Source organism: Cygnus atratus, chromosome 1 (assembly GCF_013377495.2).
Source record: "Cygnus atratus isolate AKBS03 ecotype Queensland, Australia chromosome 1, CAtr_DNAZoo_HiC_assembly, whole genome shotgun sequence".
NCBI lineage: Eukaryota > Metazoa > Chordata > Aves > Anseriformes > Anatidae > Cygnus > Cygnus atratus.
Window position 1 is genome coordinate 78,234,412 of NC_066362.1, and position 27,885 is coordinate 78,262,296.

General features: G+C 39.1%; 1 protein-coding gene across 1 annotated transcript in view; it reads right to left on the minus strand.

Annotated features, from left to right (window-relative positions):
- The window catches only part of BCAT1 (branched chain amino acid transaminase 1), a 66,613-nt gene that overhangs the window by 37,335 nt on the left and 1,393 nt on the right, over positions 1-27,885 (minus strand). Inside the window, exon 2 of the mRNA XM_035540718.2 lies at positions 11,098-11,169. Coding sequence (XP_035396611.1) covers positions 11,098-11,169 — 72 coding nt within the window. The remainder of the gene's footprint in view (positions 1-11,097; positions 11,170-27,885) is intronic.

A 27,885-nucleotide genomic window follows, 5' to 3' on the forward strand; every position in this document is an offset into this window, starting at 1 on the left:
ATAGCAGCATGGTCTATTTGAACAAAAAATGAGAGATTTACTTCCTGTTAACCATGGACAAACCACTACTCCATGCTTTTGTTTCTTTTCTCATCCTCATCTTCTTTGGAAAAGCTTTCTTTTTTTCTGGGGCAGAGACCATCACTTTCTGTATAGGGCTAAGCCCAGCATGGCTGTTATCACAATAATAAAGTCTACAGTAGAAACAATAAGATCAATAAGAATTATATCAGAATAAGAAAATAATAAACAGAACAAAAAATATAAAACAGAATAAAAAAGTTTAAAAAAAATCTTAGAAATCTATTACTAGCTTGTAAGTATAAAAAGTAATGTAACCTATTCTATAATCCCTTTACTGTCGCTACTATTTTAAATTTACAGCGGAGCCTGAGGCTTGAAAATGGAAAGTGTGTCAAGATATAATAAGATTACAGCAGGAAGAAAATTCAAATCTTCCTTCTATTAAAAAAAAAAAAAAAAAAAAGAGAGAGAGAGAGAGAGAGAGAGAAACAAAATAAAATATATTCTGCAACCTCAGGAAGAATATCCAGAAATTTTTCAACATAAAGGTTCCCTGAGACTTCATCTGGGAATATTTGTTAGCACATGTAATTGGACTGGGGCCTGGAAACATTGCATCAGGTTCACAGTACATTGGGTAATAAACAGAGCAAGTGACAAAGCAAAAGACAGTCAAGACCCTGAATCATTTGTGAATTAATCATAGAAGCAACAGAAAATACATCTGGAAGGACTTTGTCTAGCTTTGTCTAGATGTTGTTCTCTGCAAAGCATGTATCTAGTCTATTCACAACAGATATTTATCAAATATTTGTCAAACCAAAGAATGAGCTTCTACTACATCCCCAGGCAATGGGAAGAAAGGGAGGAGAGAACAGCGCATTGTTGACTTCTTTAACCTTTCCCCTCACCTGATGAACGCTCTGTCTGATGCGGCAATGTTTGATTTGGCACAGTAGGCAAGTAACATAAAAAACTGATGTTGAATCCTAACAAGGTAACATATATGTGGTTGGAATTGACATAAACTTCTTGCCTAGAGGGTGAAAAGGGAACACATGGCAGCAGACCAACTCAAACTGCTATCTCAAGCTTCCAAAACACACCAGAAGGGAAATAAAGGTGGTGGAAAACTAGTCTGGGTAGCTTGTAGGGAAAGCACTGAAGAAACTAGCCCTGCCCTACAAAGCGCTGGAGCACATGGATAATGCATACTATCATTGATTTAAATGGCAGCAACTAAATTTTAAGTTGTTCTTCATTTGCTCAAATGTTGCCTTGCACCAACTCCCTTTGATCTGGTCCAAACGTCATTAAAGTTAATCAAGACCCCTTCCTCCAGCTTTATAGAAGTTTGGATCATAAGGGAGGCAAAACTACCCAAATCTTTACAGCCTCACCCATTTCTGCTGCTTCAGGAAACTTAAATAGACTAGTAATCCTTTATTAGTAATAGTAGTAATATTTTAGGTCCCTTTCTCATTAGCCTGGTTCTCTTCTGATATTTTCAGATCTACTAAAAACACAGTCATCTAGTATCTCATTTATCAACAAATTACAGAGAACATTTGAAATATAACTAGCACCTAAAATATAAACTATCAGGATATTGATAAGACTGTTAAACAGAGAAGCAGAAACTGGATATTGATACATTACATTTTGGTCATATTAACCACCACTTTTTGCCAACAGCTGTTCCACTTAACTAGGGCAATCAGAAAATGTCAATAGAGAGGAAGCATGAGCAAGCTTTAATGCAGTCATTGCACTGGACTGAAAAACACATTGCTGCAGCTCACTGATATGGCTGGCCAAGTTAGTTATATAAAAATCCTCTTTAGCACTTCATGTATGCAGCGTAGCTATACCTGGGTTTTTGCTTAGAAATAAGCAATTCCACATAGGACAATAAGGGAGATCACAGACTGCAGGTCTATAATAGCCCAATTCCTTGCACAGGCAGCCCTCTCAGACTCATATTCAAACATTTCCTTAAATACCTAGGGCCCTTCTTCACTAAAAGAACACGTTAATTAGTAACACTACTCATGTTATTCACTGTAAGTATACACTGCTCCTTCTCAAAACTCTGTCAACTTGGTTAACATTGCGGTGCTTCTCTGTGCTTACAGCCACTGTATTTCCGCATTGTAGCATAAACACAATGTTCCATTTTTAGAAAGTTTGCCTAGAAGAAGGTTTGAGTCTAACACAAGCTGAGTGCTCACACTGGCCTGTGACACATAACTGCAATAGCGAGATCTGTGACATTTTACCAATACCACATTTTTGTACAGAGGCACAGTGTTAGATGTTTGAATAATGCTGTAGGAAAACATAAATTTGGTGCACAAAGATTAGAGATGCTGATGTCTCCAGATTCCAGAAATACTGTCATTTCTATTTCACACAAAGTGAAATATTTACTTTTTTTTTTTTTAAGGGTTATCTGCCTTAATGAAGGAAGAAATGAATTGCAAAGCTAAATTTTAGACAAAAAAGTTTGAAATACTTCACCTAAGTAGCCTGGCCAGTCAGAAACATGCAAATGTGTTATGTGGGATAGCCAAGAATAGAACCATAATCTCACATGCCCAAGTCCTGGGCAATTGCAATTAAATCTTCTTACCCTGATTTTAATGAGCTTGCAGACATGCAGGGGAGTGGATTCACAGAATGAAGGCATTCAGAATTTATCATAGAATCACAGAATAACCCAAGTTGGAAGGGAACAACAAGGATCATTTCCCATGGAATTTCAAAACCAAACCAACAAACCAAAAAAAAAAAAAAAAACACAACATGAAAAACTTCTCTTTTTGGGAATATAAAATGCTTTCACGGTACAGTCTCTTACAGAGATTTAAGGACTTACTTCAAACCTTCAGTTAATCGCACCTGCCTTTTTCCCTAATTCCATCTTTTACACTGGTAGACAGAAGATAAGCTTTACAAATTGCCATGAATTTCATGGCTTGATCTGCCACAGAAACTGTCATATTGTTCCAGTTCATTCTATTCATTCTATTCAGTAGAAATTTCTATTCCTAGAAATAGGTACTATGCGTGAGATTAGGATAAAACTCTTTCAGCCCTCTAGGCTGTTAGTTCATGAGAATTAAGATATAGGGATGATTTCAGAAGCAAGCAGAAAGGGGGGGGGGGAGCAAGCAGAAGTCCGGGGGGGGGGGGGGGGGGGGCGGGAGGGACAAAAACAAACAAAACACTAAATTCTCTTCCTAAATATCAGTTCTTATTCATGTGTGTTCAACAAAGAAAACATTTAATATCAAGTCTGGGGACTTCATACAACAAAGTTATTTGGGGAAAATTAAGAACTCTTGGAAGCAGATATGGACAAAATGGATTTTATAAGTTTTGGAGTCATATAGTTTCTATTGGGAATTACTTGCTGGTGCTAAAGCCTTGCATTTTTAGAATAACTCTTCACTTTATGAAAAATAAGTCCAGAAAAAAATAAATCCATATGTTTTGTACAACCTCTGTGCTTTTACAGACACCAACTATATCTTCACCACCTAGTTAAAAAGAAGATAAAGCATCACTTTCTTTGCGCTATAAATTAACTTAGCAAAACTGTTCCCTGGCTCTCTAACATCTTCCTTTTATCTTGGTTAAAAGCTCCTGCTATTTGTTGAAGACAATTAGCTTTATTTGCAAATCCTACAACTTCAGATAATTGGACAATCAGTTTCTCTATTACAGCTTAGAAAACCTATTTGCTTTAGCCTGCAGCTATTAGAGGGACATTACTCATCTGAAGAGAAACAGAACTACTACTTGCCACCAAGCTAAAACAGTATAGAGCTGCCACAGATGTCAAGCACCCCTGTAGCTGTGGGGCCCCCATGACATGAGAAACCTACTCGCAGACTGCTGGAAAAATATCACTTAGAGTACCACAGCGGAATCACGGTGACTTATTTCCACAGCACTAAGAACTTGTGCTCAGCAGTATTTCTTGGCTCCTCCAGTCCTGAAGCAGTGACACTACTCTGCTTGCTGCTACTACTGTGTGTTAACAGACTTGATTTAAAAATGCTGATCTGCCAAATAGAGTCATCAGCAAAATTGAGCTGCATTAGTGGATCTTCCACCTGTGCATGTAACTTAGAGAAAGCCATTTTCTCCTAGTGACCAGCAATCACTGAAACATTCAGTAACACACACTGGGCTTTTCCTCACCCTCATCAAAACAGGACACAACTGCAAATGCACTGTGTTGATCATTACTCTGACCTAGACGCATACTTTCCAAATAACTGGAATGAAAGCAGCAGATATGAAATGCAGTCAGTGTTGCCCAGCTATTATTAGTAATACTTACACGACTTTGTGCAATGCCTGTCTTGGTGCACAATGCCACAAAAACCACTTGGCCCTCAATCTTCTCTGTGCTGTAGCTGGTTTCCTTCTTGGCAGGTGAAGGTGAGCATATGTATTTGATTGTAAATCACTGGAAGTAATTCCACAGCATATATATCCTCTACTAGGAATCATAATCAAGTGATGTGAAGTAACTGCGGTCTAATAATATTATTACTCTCCAATTTGTTTCAGAAAAAAAGTGAAAACATGAAAAATGTGTAGATGCACTCAGTAGATGAAGCCAGAGCTGACCTGATCTAATGCCGATGACAGTCCCACTGGGCTGGATGACCTATGGTTCAAAGACACCAAACTTACGCCATTTGGATGACATTACATACATATGTATCCACTCACAACTCCCCACTTGGTCATATTTTACTGCTTCAAGACAGTTTACATAAAACCAATATTCCTCTATACTCATTTTGGAGAATGACTGCCCATTACTGCATCAAGATATTGGGAAGTTTCTGCAGCCAATATTTCCCCATACAACTTAAAGAGCATGAACTTCTTTTATTATTTATCCACTCAATCTACATTTAAAATGGGGTATAACAGAAAATTATATAGAATTTATATATAAAAATAGAATTTAATATGGAAAAGCAGGGCATTTTCAGAAAAAAAAAAAGGATAGAAAAATCAACAGCTGCAATATGATAAAAAACCTTACTGAGTTCCCATATGCTTTAGCAGGTAAATAGTTTATTGATGTCAGTAGAAAATGAAAAATTGAGAAGAAGGTGGAAAGGAAGGGGTATGAAAATATATAAGCCATGTAAAACTGCTTTATACATAAAGCAGTTAGTCTTATACATAAACTGGTAACTACAAGTGCATGTATGTCCTCATGCCAAAAAACATTTCAGAGTTCCCTTGATGCACATGCTCTGGTCATGTCAGAAACTCTACCCTCTGCTCATATAAAATAAGAGTAAAAGTGCTATGTTCTTCCTAACCTCTTCAAGAAGTGAAACTCTGACCATGTTCCAGTATTATGTCAGTATGAGAGTCAATTAGTTCAAAATTTTAAAAGATGTTTCATAATAAATACAGAATTATCTGGTTTTATGTTTTTAATCATCGCATTGGAGGGGAAGTAAGAAAATTTGGCAGAGAAACACTTCTCTTTAAAAAACAGTGCCCTTGGAGAATTGCTTATTTTTATCTGTCAGCAACATTTTCACAAAGACAGTATTTTTCTAAAATAAAGCGTAACTGCCTAATATGTCAAAATGTCAAAATTCCCTGAATAAGGAATACTACATCCTACTGTATTTGGTAGGAATTATAGGCACGCTTGAGTTACATTAGTATAATCATGACAGTGAATCATGATAACTAGTGAAGTTTCATTAAAGCAAACATATAATCTACCATTAGTGAGGTTTTCCATTGATAGACTGTTTAGAAAATAGGGATATCTTCCCCCACAAGAAAAAAATGTGTTTTTTTTTCCAACACTTTCTAACATATACTACGTAACAAGAAATGCTGCATAAAGTAGCAGTATCTAGCCTACATTTTAACTGCACAGATTACTCCTGCAATACTACTTTATTTATACTTTTAATAATTTTTAAGGCTGAGATACAGACTTTATTTTCATCTTTAATGCTATTACATTGTTTGTCAAGAACATGAAACAAGGCAGGGAAACAGAATGAGCACAATGTTTTGCAGAGAGCCAGCCAAGGTCATAGACATATGATGCAAAGGCTACATGTTTTAAAACACGCAGCTAAAGGTCCTGTTACAAGGAACAGCTACATCTGGGTGAAGAGACCTGTAAGAATAAATCAATACCTGTAAAACTCGAATTTGCAGTCTCCCAGTTTGAAGCACAAATGCCTGCTCTGGAATTGCATTTTCAGTTTCCTCATACTTTATTTAAAGGTGAAATAGACTACAGATTTAGGCCTCTGGAAAAACTGTCAGAGATTTTGTTTATTTATTTGTAGACTATACCAATAGCGAGGAAATAATCTTCATGTTTTAAGTCTTACAATACTTAGCACATTGGTAGATAGTTCACAACTTGGGCTCTAAACCATTACAACAATGCAAGAAACAAATACTAAAACATACCTTGTTACAGAAAATACCCTCTTATCCACTGTCTTGCACAGTTAGATATCAGCTAGTGTCTAACTGGAGGCCATGCAAGCATAGTAGCATAGCATTGCATTCCGCCTCGCAAGTCCAAGATCTCAACAGGGCACATCAGATGGCACTCAGCACCAGCTGAGCTTCCAGCCTGCCACGGGCTCACATCCCGCTGGCTTGGAGCCCGGGACGGCTGGCTCTGTCTGTAGAAGACAGCACAGGAGCACCAAGAGTTGCTTGGAGTAACATGAGGAGCTGTCCAGACACAGAAACTCCATTCCACTACCATAAATCTTCTTATTAGCATATCAATCCAGATCCACTCATGAACTACAGCTACTTTATTCTGCTTTAGTACAGCTCACTAGCCAGAAAGTCTGCACCATTTTGGCACAGTGGATACACCTTTAAAAATTAAAATATAAAAGAACTATATTTTGCACCAATAAGATGCCCAACTAATTCTACATGGCTTCAGATAATCAAAAGCATAGAGAATCATAACAGATAATACCTCAAAGTATTCCATGTGTCAGTCTCTCAAAAAGAAAATAAATTCCATGAAAAAGTTACATAAAAACTAAAATCATCTTTCTTCATACCGATTGATAACATGAGGGAAATAAAAGGCAATCATAGCTGCCTTTAGTTTCCTAAGACCAAGTATTATGATTCCAAAGTCAGAGCTAATAAACACATTAAGACAAAGCAAATTAGAATGAGTATGGAAGCACACCATTACATTACCCAAACAACATTCACTGTTTTGTGACAGCACAATGAGAAGAATGAATCATTAAAGAGGTTCCCTAACCTCGAATCATAAAGTGCCTTAGACATAGCTGTGTGCTGTTTCATGGTAGTACTGAATGCAAAAAGACATATATAATAGCAAAACCAAATATATGCACTTCTTGGTGCAACATTCTGAAATACATTTGGTGGTAGAAAGGATGACTGAACATTCAGTTAGTGGGTTTGTATGCCTCTCCTAGAAATCCAGTGCTCACAATGCACAAAAACTACAAGTATAACTTTTTCGGTTATAGTCACAAACCACAGCCATTTTATATATATACTTCCACATACGTATACGTATGTGTACATATATGCATATATGTATGTATGTATATAGGTAGATAGACAAATGACCAAGGGACTGGAGCACCTCTCCTATGAGGAGATGCTGAGAGAGCTGAGACTGTTCAGCCTGGAGAAGAGGAGGCTCAGGAGGATTTTATCAACGTATATAAATATCTGATGGGAGGGCGCAAAGAAGACAGAACCAGGCTCTTCTCAGTGGTGCCCAGTGCCAGGACAAGAGGCTATGGTCACAAATTGGAGCACAGGAGGTTCCATCTAAACATCAGGCAGCACTTCAGTGCTGTGCATGGGCCAGAGCATAGGCATAGGCTGCCCAGAGAGGCTATGGAGTCTCCCTCCTTGGAGATCTTCAGAATCCACCTGGATGTGGTCCTGGGCAACCTGCTCTGGGTGGCCCAGCTTGAGCAGGAATTGGACCACACGGCCTCCAGAGGTCCCTGCCAGCCTTAACCAGTCTGTGATTCTGTGATTTTTTTTATATATATATATGCACAAACAATAGTTGAGGAGAAGATAAAGATTTCACTGTAGCGGAAGGAGCTGGGTAAATTTAGTTCTGGATATTTGACCTTTTCTACAATACAGGAAGCTGTAGCATAAGAAATGTCAAAGGAAATAACGTTTATCTGTTCCACTGGTTGTGTGATAACTCTAAATGCAATAGATTAAGTACCTTATAAATCACCGAGCAATCAGGATGAGATTTTTAACTTGAAAAGTGAGTCAAATTGTGGTATTTCAGTTGCAGTTAACATGAACAAATTGCCAGTTCTGACCTATTGACTAGAGAGAACTCCATGAGAACTGAAAACAGTGAACAGCTAGCAGTGGGGTTCACAGCTCTCTAGATCCTCTATGTTGTATTCCTTCCTTCCTTCCAGCATATGGGAACACTTCAAGTCCACCTTTTGAAGTTAGACAAATCACAGGAAAATTCAAAGCCTACCCACACCTAAAAAGCACAGCAGTACATTCTAAAATGAAATACTGTCTTCAGAGGGGTAATCTTGGATTCAAATGTTGGCATTATCCACTTCAAATAATGTTCTATATAAGCATAAAGCAAAACCATGCCCTGTTATCTATATTTCCATTCCCACAATATTGAACTACTAAAATCACTGGCACAAAATTGGAGCTTTCTTCAGCACAGTCAGCTCCATGGGCCAACTCTGAAATACCATTATCTATAGATTCTAAAGTTGCGACTAACTTTTTCCCAGAACTGTCTGTGAAGTTCCCTAGAATGAACCCAGGCTATTTTATTTGTCATCGCCTAGTGCTATTTTTCCTTTGTTTATAAGCCTTTTTCTTTATAATTTGATAATGAAGTTAAAGAGACAGCAATTATACATGACATTGTAATCAGTTGCAATATCCCCATCATAACTTCCACATACACACACATGCCCCATGGTACAATATTTTCTGAAGAGCTGTACCCCTTTCCTGGTGACAGCAGCTAATCTTCAGAAACAAAGCCATAAGGCAGAAATGGACTTACAAATTAGACCTCAGCTTAGGCCAGCTGTTTTTCTAGCGTTATTCCCTCTGTGACCATCTGTCCCACCTGCTAGTATATCTTTCCCCTCAAACAGACTCTCCACTAAAATGATTTGCCATGCTGACTGGTATGCAAGTATAGATAGAAAGGAAACTGGATTAAATCCAGTTTTGTGCCACTCAATATTTGAAGCTTTGGTAAGGGACCCACTTGACTGACAGTGTAATTTAAATCTGTCTCAAGTCTGCTTTAATTTATGCCTACTTCACCCATGACCCAAACACTACCAGAGATTGCTGCCATTCTGTCTGTCCTCCTTCTGGACTATGCCAACAAGTGCAGTTACACAAGATACTCTTTTCTTTAAAGCAACTTTTGTTTTTAAATACACTAGCACACTCTACTGAATGAATCTACTGAAATTTATCTTGTCTATATCTTAAAGGTGATTCCACAAAACTCTGCATTCCATACATGTGAAATCTTGAAGTTCCAAATCTGGATGCATGGCTGGATATATCAAAAACAGATCTTCAGGCTGGAAATTCATCCTAAAACATCATTTTGGGCAGAATTACCAGAGGGACACAATCCAAAGAAATAAGGAAGAGAAGAACTGGAGAGGGTTGAGATTTGGGGAAAAAAAAAAAAAATCAATTACATGTTGTTACATTGTCATATCCTGCAGTCATGGGCTCTTAAGAATTTTTAGCTATTTTCAAAGGGACCAGCATCAGAATAAATCTTATCAAGGAGGCCAACACATTTTCTGCAGCATTTATTTTCTATATATGGTTAAAGCCTGGAAGCTAAAAGGGAAATAACTACTTAAGCATAATTCAGAAGACTGCACAACCGTGACACTGCCCGAGAAATTCAGGAAGAACGTGATGGTTACAAAGTGTATCATTAGAATTTCATCTCCTGTACTGTTGACAATAGTCAGCAATAACAGGAAAGGAACTGCTGAAAAAGCACAAGTGAGGTCAACAGTTTTTGGGTAATTTTTTTTAAAAAAACATCTGCAAAAGATAGATGAGGCTTTTTAAAGGTTGCAAAGCAGAGAAAGCAAGGGAAAGAAAGAATTACAGATATGTGACATAAGGAATAAATACAAGAGAAGTACAAAAGAGAGGCAGAAAATAAAAAGGAATGAGAACAGAAGGTAGAACTCAAAGGACCACATTTGATGTTCTCTGTTTTCAGCAGAAAATTAGAAGTTGGCATCTGTGTCCATATTCTGTTTAAAATGAGCTCTTAGTTACTAGCACTACATTCAGTAAGGAGGCAGAGGAGAAGAGTGGTATCTTAACTGAGCTCAGTTTTAAGCACAAGATTAAAGAAAAAAAAAAAAGAGGGGTTCAATTTCATGGCAGTTCCTGGCAGCTGCTCAGCATTCCTTATTATCATAGTACTGTTTGCTCATTGAGTGCTGATAATATGCCAGAGCTGTGGTGTGCTTTAGAGTCCTTCTGAGATTCTTAGCTCTGTAATTTTGAGACCAGATGGTAAAAACTACTTTTAAACACCATTCACAATGCCAAGTTTTAACAAATAATAAAGTATAGAGAGTTACATAGACTTTGTCTGGAGAAAAACAAAAATCAAACAAAAACAAAAACACAATAAAACCTTAATGTGGGAAAAAAAATCAATCTTGCTATTGCTTTTGAAGCAGACAAGTTTAAAAAAACCACTTATAATAGATTAATTACTCTTAATGACTCCTAACCTTTTAGTTAGTACATCAAATGGTAACAAATTAAAGTTCTTCTTGTAACTTTCTTAATTTCTATACTGAAAACATTTTTAGCAAATGCAACTTACGGAACTATGAAATTCAAACAGTAGCTTGTCAGTAGCTAAGTATGCGTGCAAAACAATCACTAGCAGGTTATGGATGCTGTCTGACACCACCTACTGAAATGCTCCAGACACTCATCTCTTAGCAAACAACATACCTTGAAAGATTCAGTCACATGCTTTGTTGCTTCGCCTGAACATCCTCCAGCCATGCACTCGTTCTGACAGCCCTAGAAGGAATAAAAATCAAATTCAATACTTGTTGCAGAAAGGTTAATACACATTCAGCTAATTCTCTAATTCTTTTAGAGACAGATTAAACTGAATGATCACTCAGACTTCATCATCCGTAAATACATCAACAAGACCTTTCTTTGTAGTTTCTTAGCATAATTTTCCACCTTCTAGGTTTTCAGTTTCACTTCAGGTGTGTTATTTTGCGTTACTATTTCAGGACTTCAGTAGGAGTGACAACTTCTTATGTTAGATTATTGCTCTGAAGGGTATAAATCTGTGGATAACGGCATGGGTATTTCATTACAAACTGAATAAATACATTGTGTTTTTCCACAATTTCATCAGATCCCAATTTCTCTACTAAAGCATCCAACCCAGCAGATTTGCCTTTGCTTTTATTCAGAGAAGCCTGACTAAGCAGAATGGAAGAGAGAGGAAAAGGATTTTAGTAAATCCTTTGCTAAAATAAGGCAGTGATAAGGAATGCCCACCAATAAAAATATATAATCAAAGTATTTTGAATTATCTACTATGTGAAACTTCAGAGTTCTGCCACTGACAACACTAAAAGAAAAAAAAAAAGCTAAAAAGAAAAGGAGTGATGGTTTTAGATATCCTTCTGTTCAGCATCAGAAAGCTAACAGGGACAGGTGCGAGCAATCTATCCAAAGCCACAATCCCCAGTTCTCACAGCATCAGGATAGCACCTTTGTGGACTCTCCTGCACTAGCTAGACCTCCTTGCCAGTGGCCAGGAAAATGCATATTACACCCAACCACATGCAGGGAAGGAGACAAATACAGCCTGACAGTGTTTCTTGTTTCTGAGCAGTATCTTTTATGCCTGGGAGGATGGGCCGTGAAAGGGATGAAGGGAAGAAGAAAGGGAAGAAGAATGGTTAAAGGGCAACGTGACTGGTGAGATGGAGGGGATGGCAAAAGGGAGAGCTAGCTGCTGAGATGTGGCAGAAAATGGCTGGGCCTGGGGGGGAACAGCAGGCTGGTCACAGGGACTCCCTGAAGCAGGGAGGGAAAGACAGAGGCACTAAGGGATGTTGTTGCCGAGGCTGACAGACAATGGGCTTTCAGCCCTGCAAAGAAAGGCCCTGAGAGGAGCCAGCCTGGCTCCTCACATGGTGGCTGCCTCTCACCCTCCCACCCCTCAGCTGAGCTGCATCGAGGGTGGGTGGGAAGTCCCACCCCCAGCAGGAAAGGCCTAGGTCAGAGGTTTAATCCCCTAAAGGAAAGAGGTTCACAGGAAACCTTTTGGGGCAAAGGTTCACCTCGTGGACTGACTACAAGACCTTATCCGGGGCAGCCCTCACCCTCTGAGGAGTGCTGTGTGAAGGGCGGGTGGCAGTGCCGTGGAGAGCACTGGCCAGCTGAAGCCTGCAGCAGCCATCATGTCCTGTGGGCATGGAGCTGCACGGGCTGCAAAGCGTGACCCCCTCACAAGGCAAACAACATGATCTTTTTCCTTTCTGCAGATCTTCGGAACGTGGCAAATGGAAGTGGGGGGAAAACAGTGTGATCACTGAGCCGTTAATGGACAGCAGGCTTGCTAACAGCAAAAGAAAAAACAAACTCCTAGCCACAGAAGATCTCACTTCCTCCCTTTCTGCCCCAACAGCCCAGGGAGGCAATAACATCCCTCCTGCCTTTTCTAAGTATCAGCTTTAGCCCTTCTCTTCCTCTTTTATTTTTTCCTAACCCTCTACAGTAAGGCATGCAATCACAACTACAGACTCCTTCCTATCAACTAAATGAGGATCTGCTGAATAAATCACAAATCCCTTTACAATGTACAAACATAATTTCTATTCAAACAATATTTTTTAAAAAGTGTTTCATTTGCTATAAACCTTGGAGCAAAGGGGAGATTCTCCAGAAAAACAAGTCTTTTTGGTAGAGTCTGGTCAACAGCATTTTGTATCAGACCACAACAGAACTGAAGTATTACTTAAAATGAGAGACAGCCTGAACTAAGCACTGTATAAACAGGTCCTTGTTTTTCCTGTAATTCTTCATACACCTCCAAATTCAGTGGTAAAATCCCAGGAGACCTCCATGATACCATCAGTTTATAACAGATACTTTTTCTGCAGGTCAATTAGATTAGAATAGTTCAGTTGGGAAAGGACCTGCAAAGATCATCAGGTCCAACTGCCTGACCTCTTCAGAGCCACCCAAATATTAAAGTATGTTATTGAGTGCATTATCCAAATGCCTCTTGAACATTGAGGGGCTTGGGCAATCAACCATCCCTGTAGGAAACCTGTCCCAGCATTTGACCACCCTCACGGTAAAGACATTTTTCCTAATGCCCCGTCTGACCCTCCCCCGGTGCAGCTCTGGGCCATCCCTATGTGCCCTGCCCTGTCCTTGGTCCCAGGGAGCAGAGACCAGCACCTCCCTCTGTGCCTCCCCTCCTCAGGGAGCTGCAGGGAGCTGCGAGGTCACCTCTTGGCCTCTCCCATCCAGACTGGACAACCCAGTGTCCTCAAAGGACATGCCTTCCAGCCCTTTCACCACCTTTGTTGCCCTCTTTTTGGATGCTTTTGAGGACCTTACCATCATTTTCATACTGAGGAGCCCCAAACTGCACATGATATTCAATGTGATGCCGCACCAACGCTAAATATAGCAGGGGAAACACCTGTTATGACTGGCTGGCTGTGCTGTGTTCAATGCACCCCAAACGGAGTTTGCCCTCCTGGCTGCCAGGGCAAACTGCTCGTTCATGCTGAACCTGGTGCCAACCAGCACCGCCAGGGCCCTTCTACCGAGCTGCTCCCAGCCACGCTTCTCCCAGGCTGTGCCTGTGCCCACCATCACTCCAGCATTTCCCTTTGTTGAACTTCATGCCATTGCTGACTGCCAAGTGCTCCCATCTATCTAGAGCCCTCTGCTATGCTTCTTGTCCCTCCAGAAAGCCAATGCATTCAACTCCTGCACTCATGTCGTTGCTAGAAATGTTGACTACAACCCCTTTTGGCTCTCCCATCAAGCCAGTTCATCACCCAGCATGGCGTGACCCTGTTTATCTCACAGTTGGACAACTTGTTCACAAGGATGCTGTGAGGGACAGTATCAAAGGCCTTTAAAATCCAAAAAAATTACATGCATGGCCTTCCCTTAACCCACTAAGCAGGTGACCTTATCACAGAAGAAGATCAAATTACTAAGACAGAACTTATTACCAAGACAAAACTAATTAAGCCAACTGATTTTAATTCACACTGCAGTGAATTAGAATGGAGGCAGAGCTGACAGGATGGTAGCTGCCAGCTGTATAAGCACAAATTTCTCCAGCAGCTCCAGCTCCACGGGTGGCTTTTCTCTAACTTCCGGTATGCAAAACTGGATTTCCTAAGAATAACTATTGGTAACAGCAAATACAACAGATAGTCACGATTCTTCAGTTTCTACTCATCTCTGCTTTATGAAGTTGCCCTAAAGCAAGTGTTGACATCAGTGCAGAGAGGATAGAAGCTGGATGTTGTTTAATCTTTGCTTTCATCTCTAAAAAGATACAAAACTTTTAGGTGAATTTCAAGCATGGACCACCTACAGGAACAGTCCCTTAGGGGCTTGATCATGTCATTCAGTTCAAGGCTCCCACTGAACTCAGTGAAGTCAACAGCTCATTTTTGGGCATGTGCCATTGGGGCCAATCCTGTTCTCCATGTAGTCATTCTTTTTTAGAAATTTAAAATATGTTTAAAGCAAGTAGCTAACTGCCTTTGTTAACCACACTGAAATTATATTGAGTTAATCCCTGAGCACTAGAAAGACATACCACAATTGCTTTCTAATTGATGGAGTCATATTTTAATGGTTCCATGACTTTTAAATCTGAAACATGTTGTTAAATACAATAGGGAAAATTACTCCCTGGTTTAGTGCCAACCTTGCCAAGAGAGATGTGCCAAGCATAAATTTGCCCTTTGTTGTTAATAGCATGGTAGATTTAAAACTGCATCCATTAAAACACTGATGTTATCCTAAAGATAAATTTGAGCCACAGGGTCAATGTTTCCTCAAAACTGACTCAGGTCTGTAAAACCCTTGTAAGCCCCAAATATCAAGATGTATTACACAAGCATAACTTCATAAATTGTAGCACAGAGCTAGCAACATTTTCTTTATGGTACATGTAACTGTTCTTTGTAAATTTTAAATAGTACAGTATTTCACAGTTTTCCCTAAAAAATACTGGATAATTTTGAAACTGCACACTGGTTTTTATCATTACTATAGAGCCTGTATGAGAAAAGAGTGTGACATATTACACTCCAGATTAATTTTTGTTTAAAATTGTGTTTTAAGTGTCCCTGTATCATTTAGAAATGCAAATAAAATAAAGACCTGGTAACGAATAATTTATCATTTATTTTTATAGAGGAGCTCAATGGTATAACAATTCTTGCAAATCCTTTGGTGTTTACAAAACTAAACACAATAAAGTTGGTTGGATAAAAGTACCTCCTCACATTAGTACATAATTCCAATCAAATAATAACAATAAAATCTAAGATACATAAGATATAAGCTTTATTGTAAGGATTAGTCTCTTTTCAGTAAGTGAAGGACCACTGTGTGTAACTTACCTGCACTTTTGGAAATTTTATGCCTCACAGTTGTCACCTGCACATCTGTTAGAGCTTCCTCAAACCTGAATATTTACCTCCTGCATTTGGCCCTCAGACTCCTTTAGGCATGAGAATTTTCAACATCTTTTAGCATCAGGGTGCTCCAATCAATGCTTCTTGGCTTTCCCTGCTGTCTTTGCACACATTCTGACTGTTACTCTGTTACAGACATGAGACCTTGTAGCAAAAATACTGACCTGGGATCAACTTCACTATCGCCATTTTGTCATGTATCTAGTTATGCTTATCTTTTAAGGTGTCCTTTCGTTGCTCATGGCTTCTTCAAATCAGAGAATCCACCTTTTTAATGCAGACAGATTGCTCATCCTTTAGCTGAAAGAACCTTCTGCTACAAAAATCGGCCTGTATTCTACCTAAACACTCCTAAGATTTCTGAGACTACACGTCTTAGTTCCTCCTGTGCTCTCACACTAGATAGCATTTGAGACACAGTGGTAGCATCAATGTTTTCATTCTCACTTGGGATTATCTATTCTATAAAGAGTGATTCTATTCAATCCTTTGTCAAACTGCTCTTCTTAGGCTTTAGCTACCCTGTTATCCTGTAGGCTGGCCCTGTTATGAAATAGAAACTGGAGATTACCAGAAGCCTCACTTATTTTTAAGTGCTCACTTATTTTTTCTATGTTGTTCAATAACTCTTCTCACCACTGGGGAACAGAAAGCTTTCCCTAGTGGAAGGCAGGAGTAAAGAAATAGATTGCAAATTATTTCTATAGAGTTCACTCTTTCAGCTAGGAGGTTATATTGGCTGCTTTTCAAAACAATTCAAGATTTGCAGCTTCACAAACTCCTTCACCATCTTTTTGGTTTCATCTCCCCCACAGAACTGATGCACTGCTGATCTTCATCAACACTCAGTTCTTTCTTAGGCAGTGTTCTCAGGGCTACTAGTATTTGAGTATTACAAAAAGGAACTTATCATTCAAGTTCAACTTTCTTGATAAAATGATTTGGGGACATTTAGTACCAAATTCTGTGCGAACACCTCTGTGAATGCCGTCAGTGTGCCCAAGTCAGCCTGCAGACAGCTCTGATTACTCCACACTAAGTCAGAATTTTACTAATAGCTCCAGTGCCCTGGTGAGAGTAGTGGTGGCAGCAGGGAACACCAGACACCTAACTCCATTCTGCTGCTGCTTACAAAGGAATTGTAGTCAGTGCTTTGTTGGCAGGAGGTGGCTATTCATGAAGGACAAGAACGCAAAGAAGCCAAAGACACTCAGCTATGGTTGTATATGGTTCCTTATACTGAGGTGACCCCACCTCCTGCTATGCAGAGAAACTGAAAACCAAGACTATCCTGCAGCAGTCACCAGGCCACAGTGAAGATGAAATGGAACATTCATCTCAGTCAGAAGTCATATGAAAAACAGTTTTCAATTAAAAAAAAAAGTCCTTTCTGAGACATTTCTCCAAGCTCAAACAGTGTCTTACTACTTTTCCCAATGCTTGCTTCTGGCAATTAAGTGTCTAAGAAATATTTCACGCTCTGATTTACACAGGAGGATAATGAAATTACAGTATTTATTAAAATCTATGAATCTAGCAAATCGGTAAGTTTAATACATGACTTATACAATGGTACTGCCTATAGGCAAGCCAAATTAAGCGTGTGATGACAGGTACTCCTTCATTCAAAATCAGAGTTATCTTTCTGTTCCAGATATAAAATAGAGTGCAATGTACGCATATGCCACGTATTCTGTGTATTGCTACAGTCATATAGAATATTTCCATGTTTTTAAAACAGTTTTCAACTACTTCTAGGAAATGTTATATGATTTCACAACCACAACACATAGAAGATGATTTTGCAGGAAAAAAACATTAATGATCATAGCTTTTTAAAAAAAAAAAAAAGGAAAAAAAGAAAAATAAAAAAAGGAAAAAAAAGAATGACCCATTGTCTGACAGAGAAATTCTTAATAGTGCTGTAGGACTGAGTCAAACAACACTATTTTTGATATCAACTAAAAAGACATTTACTTAATGACCATTACGAAAGACTTGTACAGCCTAGGAAGCTCATTTATGGAACCTAACAGCCAGACATATCTACTTCAGATATCATAGGAATAGTTGCATGATCTAAAAATATTTTAAAAGCGTTTTTGTGTTGTATGTATATGAACATGTGCATACACAAGTGTGTGTTACAATGCCATCATCACCAAGTAAGTTCATCAGACTGGGTTATTCACATGACAGCATGTCTTACTGCACACTACCGTCACAAAGCTTATTCTCACAACTTCTTTTACATCTACTCTTTTCAAAATCAACAAAACAGAAGGAGCAGGAAGACTAATTCTTAAATGGTGTTTCTAACCACTCATCAAACCAGAGATCTTATATTTTTGTTGGGTCAGAGCACTCTGTGTATTGGCCCAATGGTCTTCAATGATGTATTCAAAGGACGTGGACTGAGCAACTCCACTGACACACCTCAATGTATACACAGATCAGCACCAAGGAAACAAACAAAGGACAATTCAGCATGGGCAATTTCAGTGCTTAGCTTTTCACTTAGTTCGCCAAGAATCAAGAGTGTTGATTTCTGCGCTTCCCTTTCTTTAAGAGTACTCTTATCTGTCATATCTGCACTGATGTCTTGTTAGCTGAGTGTTATCACCTTACCATGGCTGCTTTCATCCCCATTCCTTGAGCTGGCACTAATGTTAATTACACAGAGAAGCAGCATAGTAGCAGCATACAATAAAGGAGAATAAAATGCGACTATCATATCTGAAAAAGAAAGCTTCCACTTAATTTAATCATGATCTTTATGATTTTGCATCAGAGTGAAAGCATCAGAGGTCAGAATATACAAAAGTTTCTTTATCTAAGACAGCTGCACTGCATAAAGTAAGATTGAATTGAAATAGATTATCATCAAAGCACTCCGAGTGCAGACACTTATTTCTTGGCTTGAGTAGTTTGTTTAGTTTAATATAAAGAAATTTAAGTAGCTTAACCAAACTAAAATATACTCCTCTTGAAACAAACATCACAGTTTTTATTACATTTAAATAAAAGACTATTTAGTTTATATGAACACAACTTATTGGTTAGAAAAACCTTAAAACAATGATCATAAATCAGTGGAAATATTCAGTTAATCTGTCCAAGAGTCATATTTAGTATCATTAATAGCTATATCAGAACTCTAAAAGCAGACTAAAATAGTGTCAAAAGATTAAATAAGTGCAGGCTACATTGCCAATATAGAGTCACTGCTGTCAGCACTCTAGGGAGAAACATGTCTAGGAAAAAATGCCAGTTCTTTGACTCAGTGTTTAAATTGATATCTGAATAACTTCAGTAACGTCTAATCCATTGTACAAGAAAGCTTATATCAGTTCACCTGGAAGGCAAGGTGAAGAATAACGATGTCTGAAACCTCCAAAAATGCATGCTTGACAAACTGGTTTATCAGTAAGGCTAGAGGACAGAAATGAGTTCAGCACAAACACAATAATTAATATAGTCTATTAACTCACAGATTAGATAGCAGAACCTAACTAAGGATCTATTCATCTTCAGGCTAAAGTTGTGTTTTTTTTTTTTCCAGATATTTCAAAAAATTAACTAGATGAGCTCTGAAATATGCATCATGGAGTCTAGAAGGTGATCATTCCCTTTTGAAAAGCATTGAAAGCTACCATCACTTCAATCCAATAGAGGACATAAATCAGCCATGCATCTCTGTTCAACAGTTAGATCTGTCTTGATACATTTCCTGTACAACCATACAATCCTACTTCCTATTTTCTTTACAGAAACAGGTAAGTTCTCTAAAGAAATCCTCTTTGCAAATAACCTCCAAATGCAATCTGCTTTAACCTTGTTTTCTAAGCCAACTGCTCATTCTGTTCACATCGGTTTTCCTCCCTGTGACCCTCCTGTTGCTCTGTCAGTCTCCATTGCCATTTTTCTCTGTCCTCATCCTCTTGCTCAGAACCATCCCTTCTGATAAAAGAAAACAGTCTTGTTGTACTGTTAGGAGAACAGGCAGATGACCTAATAGATCTCTTCCATCTCTAACTCCTATGAACAGTGCCTCTGAGTGCCTCTTTTGTTGATTTGTTTGTCCACTCTAGCATTAATTAGGTTTTAACAAGTGCATTGTTTGCTAGAATAGCATAAAGAAAAACATTAAAGCAGCCAGCTGGATCTAGTTGACCTATAAATTCATCCACCTGTTTTCTAAACAGATCGAGTCTTATGGCTATATGATATGGTTAGTGCTCAAACAAAATAAACAAAAATCCTGAAAGTCACCATGGGTTTATTGTGTTTAGGCCCTGTTCTCATTGATATGAGATCCTTTACGTCACACTGGGACAGAAGACAGCATAAATGCTATTTAATACTCTCTCCTACAACTGTAAAGGACTTTGCTGTTAACCACAAGGAAGCTCGTGCTCATTACCTTTTCTCTGTTCTTCCCCTTTGCTCATCTATTCCATAATGTCAGGTACTAAATTAAAGTCTTAAGATTTAATAGCAACGTGAACCAGAGTTACAGGATACATTTTTAACTACATTGTTACACTAACAAGGTTGGCCTAAGCACAATAAAAATTATTCTGCTTATTTTCCTCAGGCATCCAGCATAGGTTATACTGTCCATATTTTGTATATTGGTACAGCCATACAGGTCAAGTAGAGAGCTAACTTAAAGGTACATAAAATATGTCTTATAATTTATTTGTTAAGTTCTCAGATGGTAGAAAGTACACAGAGATCCTGCAGCTGATGACCAAGGAGAGTGGCTTGATGTAATTACCAAATGATAATGTGAAAAAGATGAATGCATACACAGCAGAAACAAACAAAATCTTTGTCTGAAGAGTTACTGAGGGTGTACAACTGGAAGTAGACAATTCAGTGGGGGAAACCAAAGCTGCAGTTTGCAAAGAAATCACTGTAGACTCTAAGGAGAAAAAACAAAACAGCATACACACAAAATAAAACAAAACAAAAATCACAGCAGATACAGTGATGAATTTCAAGATGAGAACTGACATGTTCAAAGAAAAAGACTAGCAGATGAAATCCTGTATATAAGGCCATACTCCTGTTTCCAGTCTTGCTTATAACTACAGTTGCACCAAATACAGGGTCAGGCCTGAATCACTGGCACGTATAAGGGGTCATTTGTAGCTATTCTCAGAGTACTTAGACTGTGTCCTATTTAAGTCCATTTTCCACTGGAATAAAGGTTTACATAAGACACTGAGCAATGATGAATCACACACTGAAAACAGAAGCTCTGGGGAAATAATAAAAAGCTTTTGGAGTTACTTTTTGCCCCCAGAAGTCCTGCATACACTCCCACTAGAAATAATAAAACAGTAACTTACACAGCTGGCTTTCGAGTAACACTAAGTACAATAAAACATTATGCAACAGTGCACATGGTTGCTGGTCTGTAAAGGACAGACGTATGCTGGCTTATCACATTTAACCCTGATAACTTTGCACAGCCTATTTAATTCATCACTGAGTATCAAATACCAGTGGTGCAAAAGCATGAGAAGCATGACTTTCTGAATTGCGTGAGGCTTTTGGTGCAGTTATAGCCTGTTCCCTGCTCCCCAAGCAGTTTGTTTAGCTGTTATGCATCCAACAGATGACGCTGATAAAACATGGCAGCAGCTACCTAACTTGGGATCTGAATGGGCTCGATACCGCAAGTACACTCCACCCATCTATTCAGAGGAGAATTTGGTATTAACGTGCCTCTTTAGCTACATTGGCCTTTTCAAACAGCTGAGCAGAGTCCCTGTTTTTTTGCTTGCAGACAAAACTGGGCACACCTAGATATACGTTCTGCCTAGATGCCTGGCCACCATGCTGCAGGAAGACTATGGCTTGAGCTTTCAAAGCTTACAATGAATTGAGTGATCTAGTATGTATCTTGAGATGCGTGACAAAAGCCAGGGTAGAAATCACTCTCCCCACCTTCCCCTTCCTCCCCTCCCCCCCACCCTCCCCCAGGAAAAAAAAAAAAACAAAAAAAAAACCACAAAGCTTTGGCTCGAGGTGTTGCAAATACTGTGCTTTTTCTTGAGTTCTGATGGTGGGCTAATCTCTGTGATGCTTGCAGTTATTTTACTCTCCTTGTTTCAGATAAAGAACTGAGACCTCCATTATTTATAATCTTTAAACAAATCTTCTCACTGTAATACCTGAAAGCCTTAAAAATTTATCCTGTCTTTATAGTCACAACATCTAACTGAAGGAAGATAGAAATCTCTCTTATACAGACAGGAAATTTAGACATAGCTTGTCCCGTCAGCACACCTCATGTGTGTTGGCTGTTGCTTCAGAGAATTCCTTGGGAGGCTGACAGATGCAGGCACAGGGCGTGCACAGCTCCCCAGGAACTGAATCGACAGCTCCTCTTCCTTGTGCAAACAAACCCATCACATCCATTACAGTTCTTCTCAAGGGAGAGCAAGTGGAAATTATTGATGTGGTTTTGGCTGTGCACTCTTCACGTGCAGCTGTGCCCTACGCAAGATTCTTGTATAACAGCACAGAGGTGATGGCTGCCGAGGTGCTGTCTATACTAGCTCTGGTGGGTTTTCAACTTGGCATAATTGGTCTGAAGTAATGGGAGATTTCTTCCTGGCTGTTAGCAATGCCTGGACTATATCCTTGTGACGTGTCCTTTGCTGTGCATTCAAACACTGACTTAATTAACTGGACTCAATTCAACAAAGTAGAAAGGAAGTTGAAGCCTTTCTTTTGGCGTAGAGGGAATGAGGAACAGAGATAACCTGCAAAGAAAGTTCTGGGAACATGGTTAAAGACAGCATCTATGCCAATGCTTGCTTGCTTATTTGAATTAACAGCAAGGTGCAGAGAAGGCACATATTTGTGATAGACATCCAGTTTAGAATATGTTAGGAACTTCTCTTGTTTTACAGTCTTTATGAGTTCAGTAAGAGGTAGTAAGCATAACCCACCACACCAAGCAAATGTAAATGGTGACGTGGAAGCTTACCAACAACCCACAAAAAGAACAACTACGTTTCTATCAAACATTGCTTCCTTGAGTGTGGAAAAACATCAGATGAGACATAAATCAAGATAACAGCCACAAAAAATGTTTTTACTGATGACATCTGCTCAAAAGAGGTAAAGTCTATTAGACTAGTGACAAAGCTAAATACTCCACCTGCTTAGTGTATATTCAACTGTGTAACGACACTAAGATTAGAAAAAACAGGCATCATAACACTCCAAAATTTTCACTGTAATGCTTTAGCATAAAAGTTACCCTACATGTCCTCTCTGAACTCCCTGTGAGCAAGTACTTCATCTGAAATCACTTATTATTTTTTGACAGTGCCCAGAGCAAACTGGATTCTGTCAAGGGAACTCAAGAGCAAAATAACACTCAGCACATTAAAAGTGTCCTTGAAAAAGTATGGTCACAGATGAGGTATTTGTAGAGGTAGCAGCATTAAGCTCACATTAAGCACACAAAGCAACCATCTCTGCCAAAATTACAGCATGGTAAAAGGTCATCACAAGTTAAGAGCGATACAGTCTCTCTTAGAAAAATTATAACTTTAGTACTAGTCCCTTTTTGTAATATGTCAAAGATAATAAACAGACCTATTGCAGTTAATGCAGACTTGATACAATCTTGAATCATAAGAGAACAATAATCAACCAGCCCTACTCTGCTCAATCTACTGTGATAAATGACTTATTTATAACACCCCCCATGAACCAAGAATTTTGTCCAGCTTCAACCCACATGAATAGTAATGCTCTTGACCAGAATGTCCCCATCGTTTCTGAATTAATGAAGCTAGTAAACATCTTAAAATACTTTAGAACTGGATCTGATTTGTCCTGTTGGAATCCAGTCCACCTGGGAATGGCAGGACAGAACATGAACTTTATGTGTGTCACAATAAGTATTTTGGCTAACTGACAAGACAAAAATTAAAAAAAAATAAAAAATGCTGGCTACAGAAGAACCACATAAAAGAAGATCCAAAAAGAAACAATTGTAAATGCAGCATTTCCAGGTTACTGGAGAACCAGGAATGAATGCTGATGTCACTGATGGCTTCAAGAAGAGAATCAGCCTGTAAATGTTCAAATCCTCTAATGGTACAGACCCTTGTCAATTTGAAAAAGCATTGGCTACAGAAGTTGTCTTTTATTCCATGGCTGTAGAATGGACTGGGACATAGCACAGGATCAGATTTAGAAAAAAGCATGTATTTCGAAAAAGTTAGGAGGATATGGAAAGAAGAAAAAGTGAACTGAACCCAATATAGTTGAACAACCAAATGGACTTCCCTTATGGTTACAGAATTAAGACACTTCCCAGCATGTGAAAGCTACTTTTGTTTATCTCCCAAACTGCAACTTCTCTTTCTAAAGACAGTTAATCCAGTTTAAGGCAGAGTCTGCAATTTAGTTCTCATGTACATATAAATAGGTTACTGGCATATCTATTTACTTAGAAAGCTTGTGGCAGACAAGTGCCTCAAATATATAAGCATGTGAATACGGTGTAATTTTTTTTTGTGTGTGTGTGCATGCATCTGTACAGCTGTGGCAGAAATTGTGCTTGTGTAGTCACTGTATGCTACTGGAAGTTATGACATACCTCTTCCCTTGCTATGGCCAGTTCCTACTAGTACAACAATCCTTGTTTAAAGAATTATTCTTAAAATACATTGTATGGAAAAAAAAAAAAAACAACTTATTCTGCTTGTAAGAAAAAGTACTACCTTGGCTCTCCAATGTAAATGGGGAAAAAAGTATGCTACTTCAAGGGAAGATGTTACGAGTATAGGGGGGAGGTACAGTCTTCTTCGCTGATGGAGCATTAATAAACTGTACCATGGATCCTAATGACATAATTAAAATGATAAGACTCCCGAAAAAAAAAAAAAGGCCCAAATAAAGTAACATACTTGCGAAAAGACTTGCCAACATTACTGTTCAATCTTTTTTTTTTGGGGGGGGGGGGGGGGGGGGAGGGAATAGTACTAGAGAAGAACAAGGTATTACTACTACAGCAACATGATAAAGAAGTGATCTTTCAAAAAGAAATCTGTCTAGTGACTTTGAGAACCATCTTTGCACAGAGTTCTTTGCAGACCGTTAAAAGGATAGCAAGCCCTCAACTGACATGTACCAATCTGCACCACTATGTCAAAGACTAAGACCAGATTAAAAATGTATCTTAGTTCAGAAGCTTTTCTACTGGGGAACTAACTCCTTGCAGAGTCCAGGATCACAGGAAGACCCAAGCTGAAGAGGTCTCTAGCCCAACCTCCTGTTCAAAACGTTGTCAGCTCTGAGCTCAGACCAGGTTTCTCAGGGCTTTATCCACTTGGGTCTTGAGAGCCCACAGGGAAAGAGACCATGGAGCTTCCCTCAGCAACCCATCCCACTGCCTGACTGTCGTTCCCCATATCCAGTCTGAGATTCTTCTGTTTCAGTTTATGCTGGAGTCTCTTGTCCTCCTGCCATATATCGTTGCTGAGCCTGTGCCTATCTCCTTGATTTTACTTGAGATTTTGGAAGGCTGCTATTAGGTCCCCCCCAAAGCCTCCTCTTCTCCTGAAGAAGTCCAGTTCTCTCAGTCCCTTGATGCCAAAGTTTAAGAAAGTTAATTCTTGGTAAGGATAATCCAAATTCAGGCATTTATTACAGAAGTGATGACACTAAGACAACAACCTAAAAATTAAACAAGTGGCACTGATCTCTCTGAACACTGGTGGAAATGAGTAGAATCAGCACCTTGCTGAATTAAGCCTTACTCGTTTACCAGGGAAAACAATCTGTCTTCTGTGCTTACAATGAGTGCTTTTATCAAGTGGTGTACAAAATGCTTTAATAGGCAAACTGAATTAGCAATAGCTGTGTACCTGCTAAGAAGTCATATGGCGCACTTCAGGCGTACCCTAAAATAAAGCCTGGAACTAACAGCAGACCTCAAGGGAAGAAAAGTAAATGAGTAACTCTGTTGCAGGTTATTATGACATTAGTTTGTAAAAACAACAAGATATGGGCCAAGATGCACAAGACAGATGGGTAGAACTTCTTGACTGTTTTAAAGATAACATGAATTGAACAATTGAAATCAACTCTTTTAGATCATTTAATACACACATGAAGGGGAAACATTAGGCCTTTCCGTAAGCATAATACTGGATTTTCATTTGCAATAGCATATGTTAATATTTGCTAAATTGCCCTTCTACAACAGGTGCTCTATTTTATGAGGTAATATTGACTGTCCCTTTAATGGATAGTCATAAAGTAATAAAATTGTTTCCAAGGTAAATGGGACCACCCATCCATTTAATCCCAATGTAAAAAGTGGAAGTATTGAGTTGCAGGCATGCGAGTGACTATGAATAACGAATTAGGGTCAGGTACTACTCTGATCTGTGCCCAAGGATCACCAGAATTTAGATACTCAAGGCAAAGGTCATGCATTCGATCTCTGCATCGCAGCCATCATGGCAGTTGGGCAGCCACAATTTACTGTCAGATGCCACCATCAGTACTGAGTGGCTTGAGCCCAGAGTCCCTGACAAAGCGATCTAACATTGCAGAGTACACATGTCACTGAAGTGACATAAAGGTGCCAGTCCCCAGGCGCATGGCCTAAGAAGGCGAATTGTGCAAATTTTGTGAACAGTTAACCCCCTAGCTCCTTCATTCTATCAACACTGAAGGTTCTGGCTTCAAGCCTACTAATAAGCTGCAGTTTGCTAGACATTTGGTTATGATCATTCATTTAAGCAAGCAGCATAACAAAAGGGAGTTACAGAAATAACGTCTATTCTGATTCTATAGCATGTTCAGCTTGAATAAATTGTTTTAAAATGGCTGAACTCCTCCAGTACAAACCGAGTGCTTACGCAATTAATGAACTGTTTTATCTCCTTTCCTAACATTGGCCTCCAAGGGATAAATTCATCACTAGCGAATTCCACTTGAATTATTTTCACCTATCGAGTTAAACCAAGGATAAGTATATCCTATTGGCTGGTTTAGCAAGATGTCAATTGTGTTAAAGCTACCTCCCAATTTTGTAATCTTCTTTTTTTGCCTGTGACTTTGTGGCAGATTTCAATACTCTGTTTCCACAGGAAAAAATCAGAACATCCACTGGATCACACACCACAAGGAGAGCTAGGCCTGTCAGTAACCATCAGCACAATAGGTAGACAAGGCAGGACTGCAGAAACCAGCAGCACAATTCATTTCTTATACATAAAATTCCTTCAAACAGGCCAGAAAGAGAGGGCTGAGGGTGGAAATGGTTCAAGGGGAAAGGAAAGATTGGGACTAAAAGCAAGAAATGATAAATGGGGAGATGAAGGGATACCAGGCTGTAATAATGCTGTTGTTTACTGATACCTTCATAAAGTTACTGTTTTTTGCAGGAGTATATTGGTAATTTTCTGCATCTTTGATACATGCTCTACAAATACATAGTGACAGCCATAACCCTGAAGAGCTTACAGTCTGAATAGATGAGGCAAAGAAAGGGTAAAGGGCTCAGGCAGAACCGACTTGCCCAAGGCTACACCACATAAGGGTGACAAGAGTGTACAGATCTTCTACTGCTGCGGCTATTGCTTCACACTGTCTTTTCCACAGTTAAAATACAAAGTAAAGTCAGGTTTTGTGCAGTTGGGAAGAATCCAATGAGAAATCAGTGCTGCTTTGAGCAAGCAAGCATGTCTATAGTTTATCTTGCTACCTGTTTTCCACCTGGGCTTGCCATAGCATTACTGTCAGGTGCTGGATAACACCTCAGAAGATCAAGCCCTTTTTCCTAGACTCACAACAGATTCAACAAAAGAAGTAGGAAATGTGGGAGTCTGTATTGCTCCTTGACACACTTGCATTCTGTCCCAAAGCACTCTTGCAGGGGGAAGCTGCGTGGTATTTTTCCTGAGCTGTTTCAGATCAGCTTTCTGCTGGGATTGGTCTGCCGCACTCCCCAGCTGCGGGACTCACCAGGGCCCCG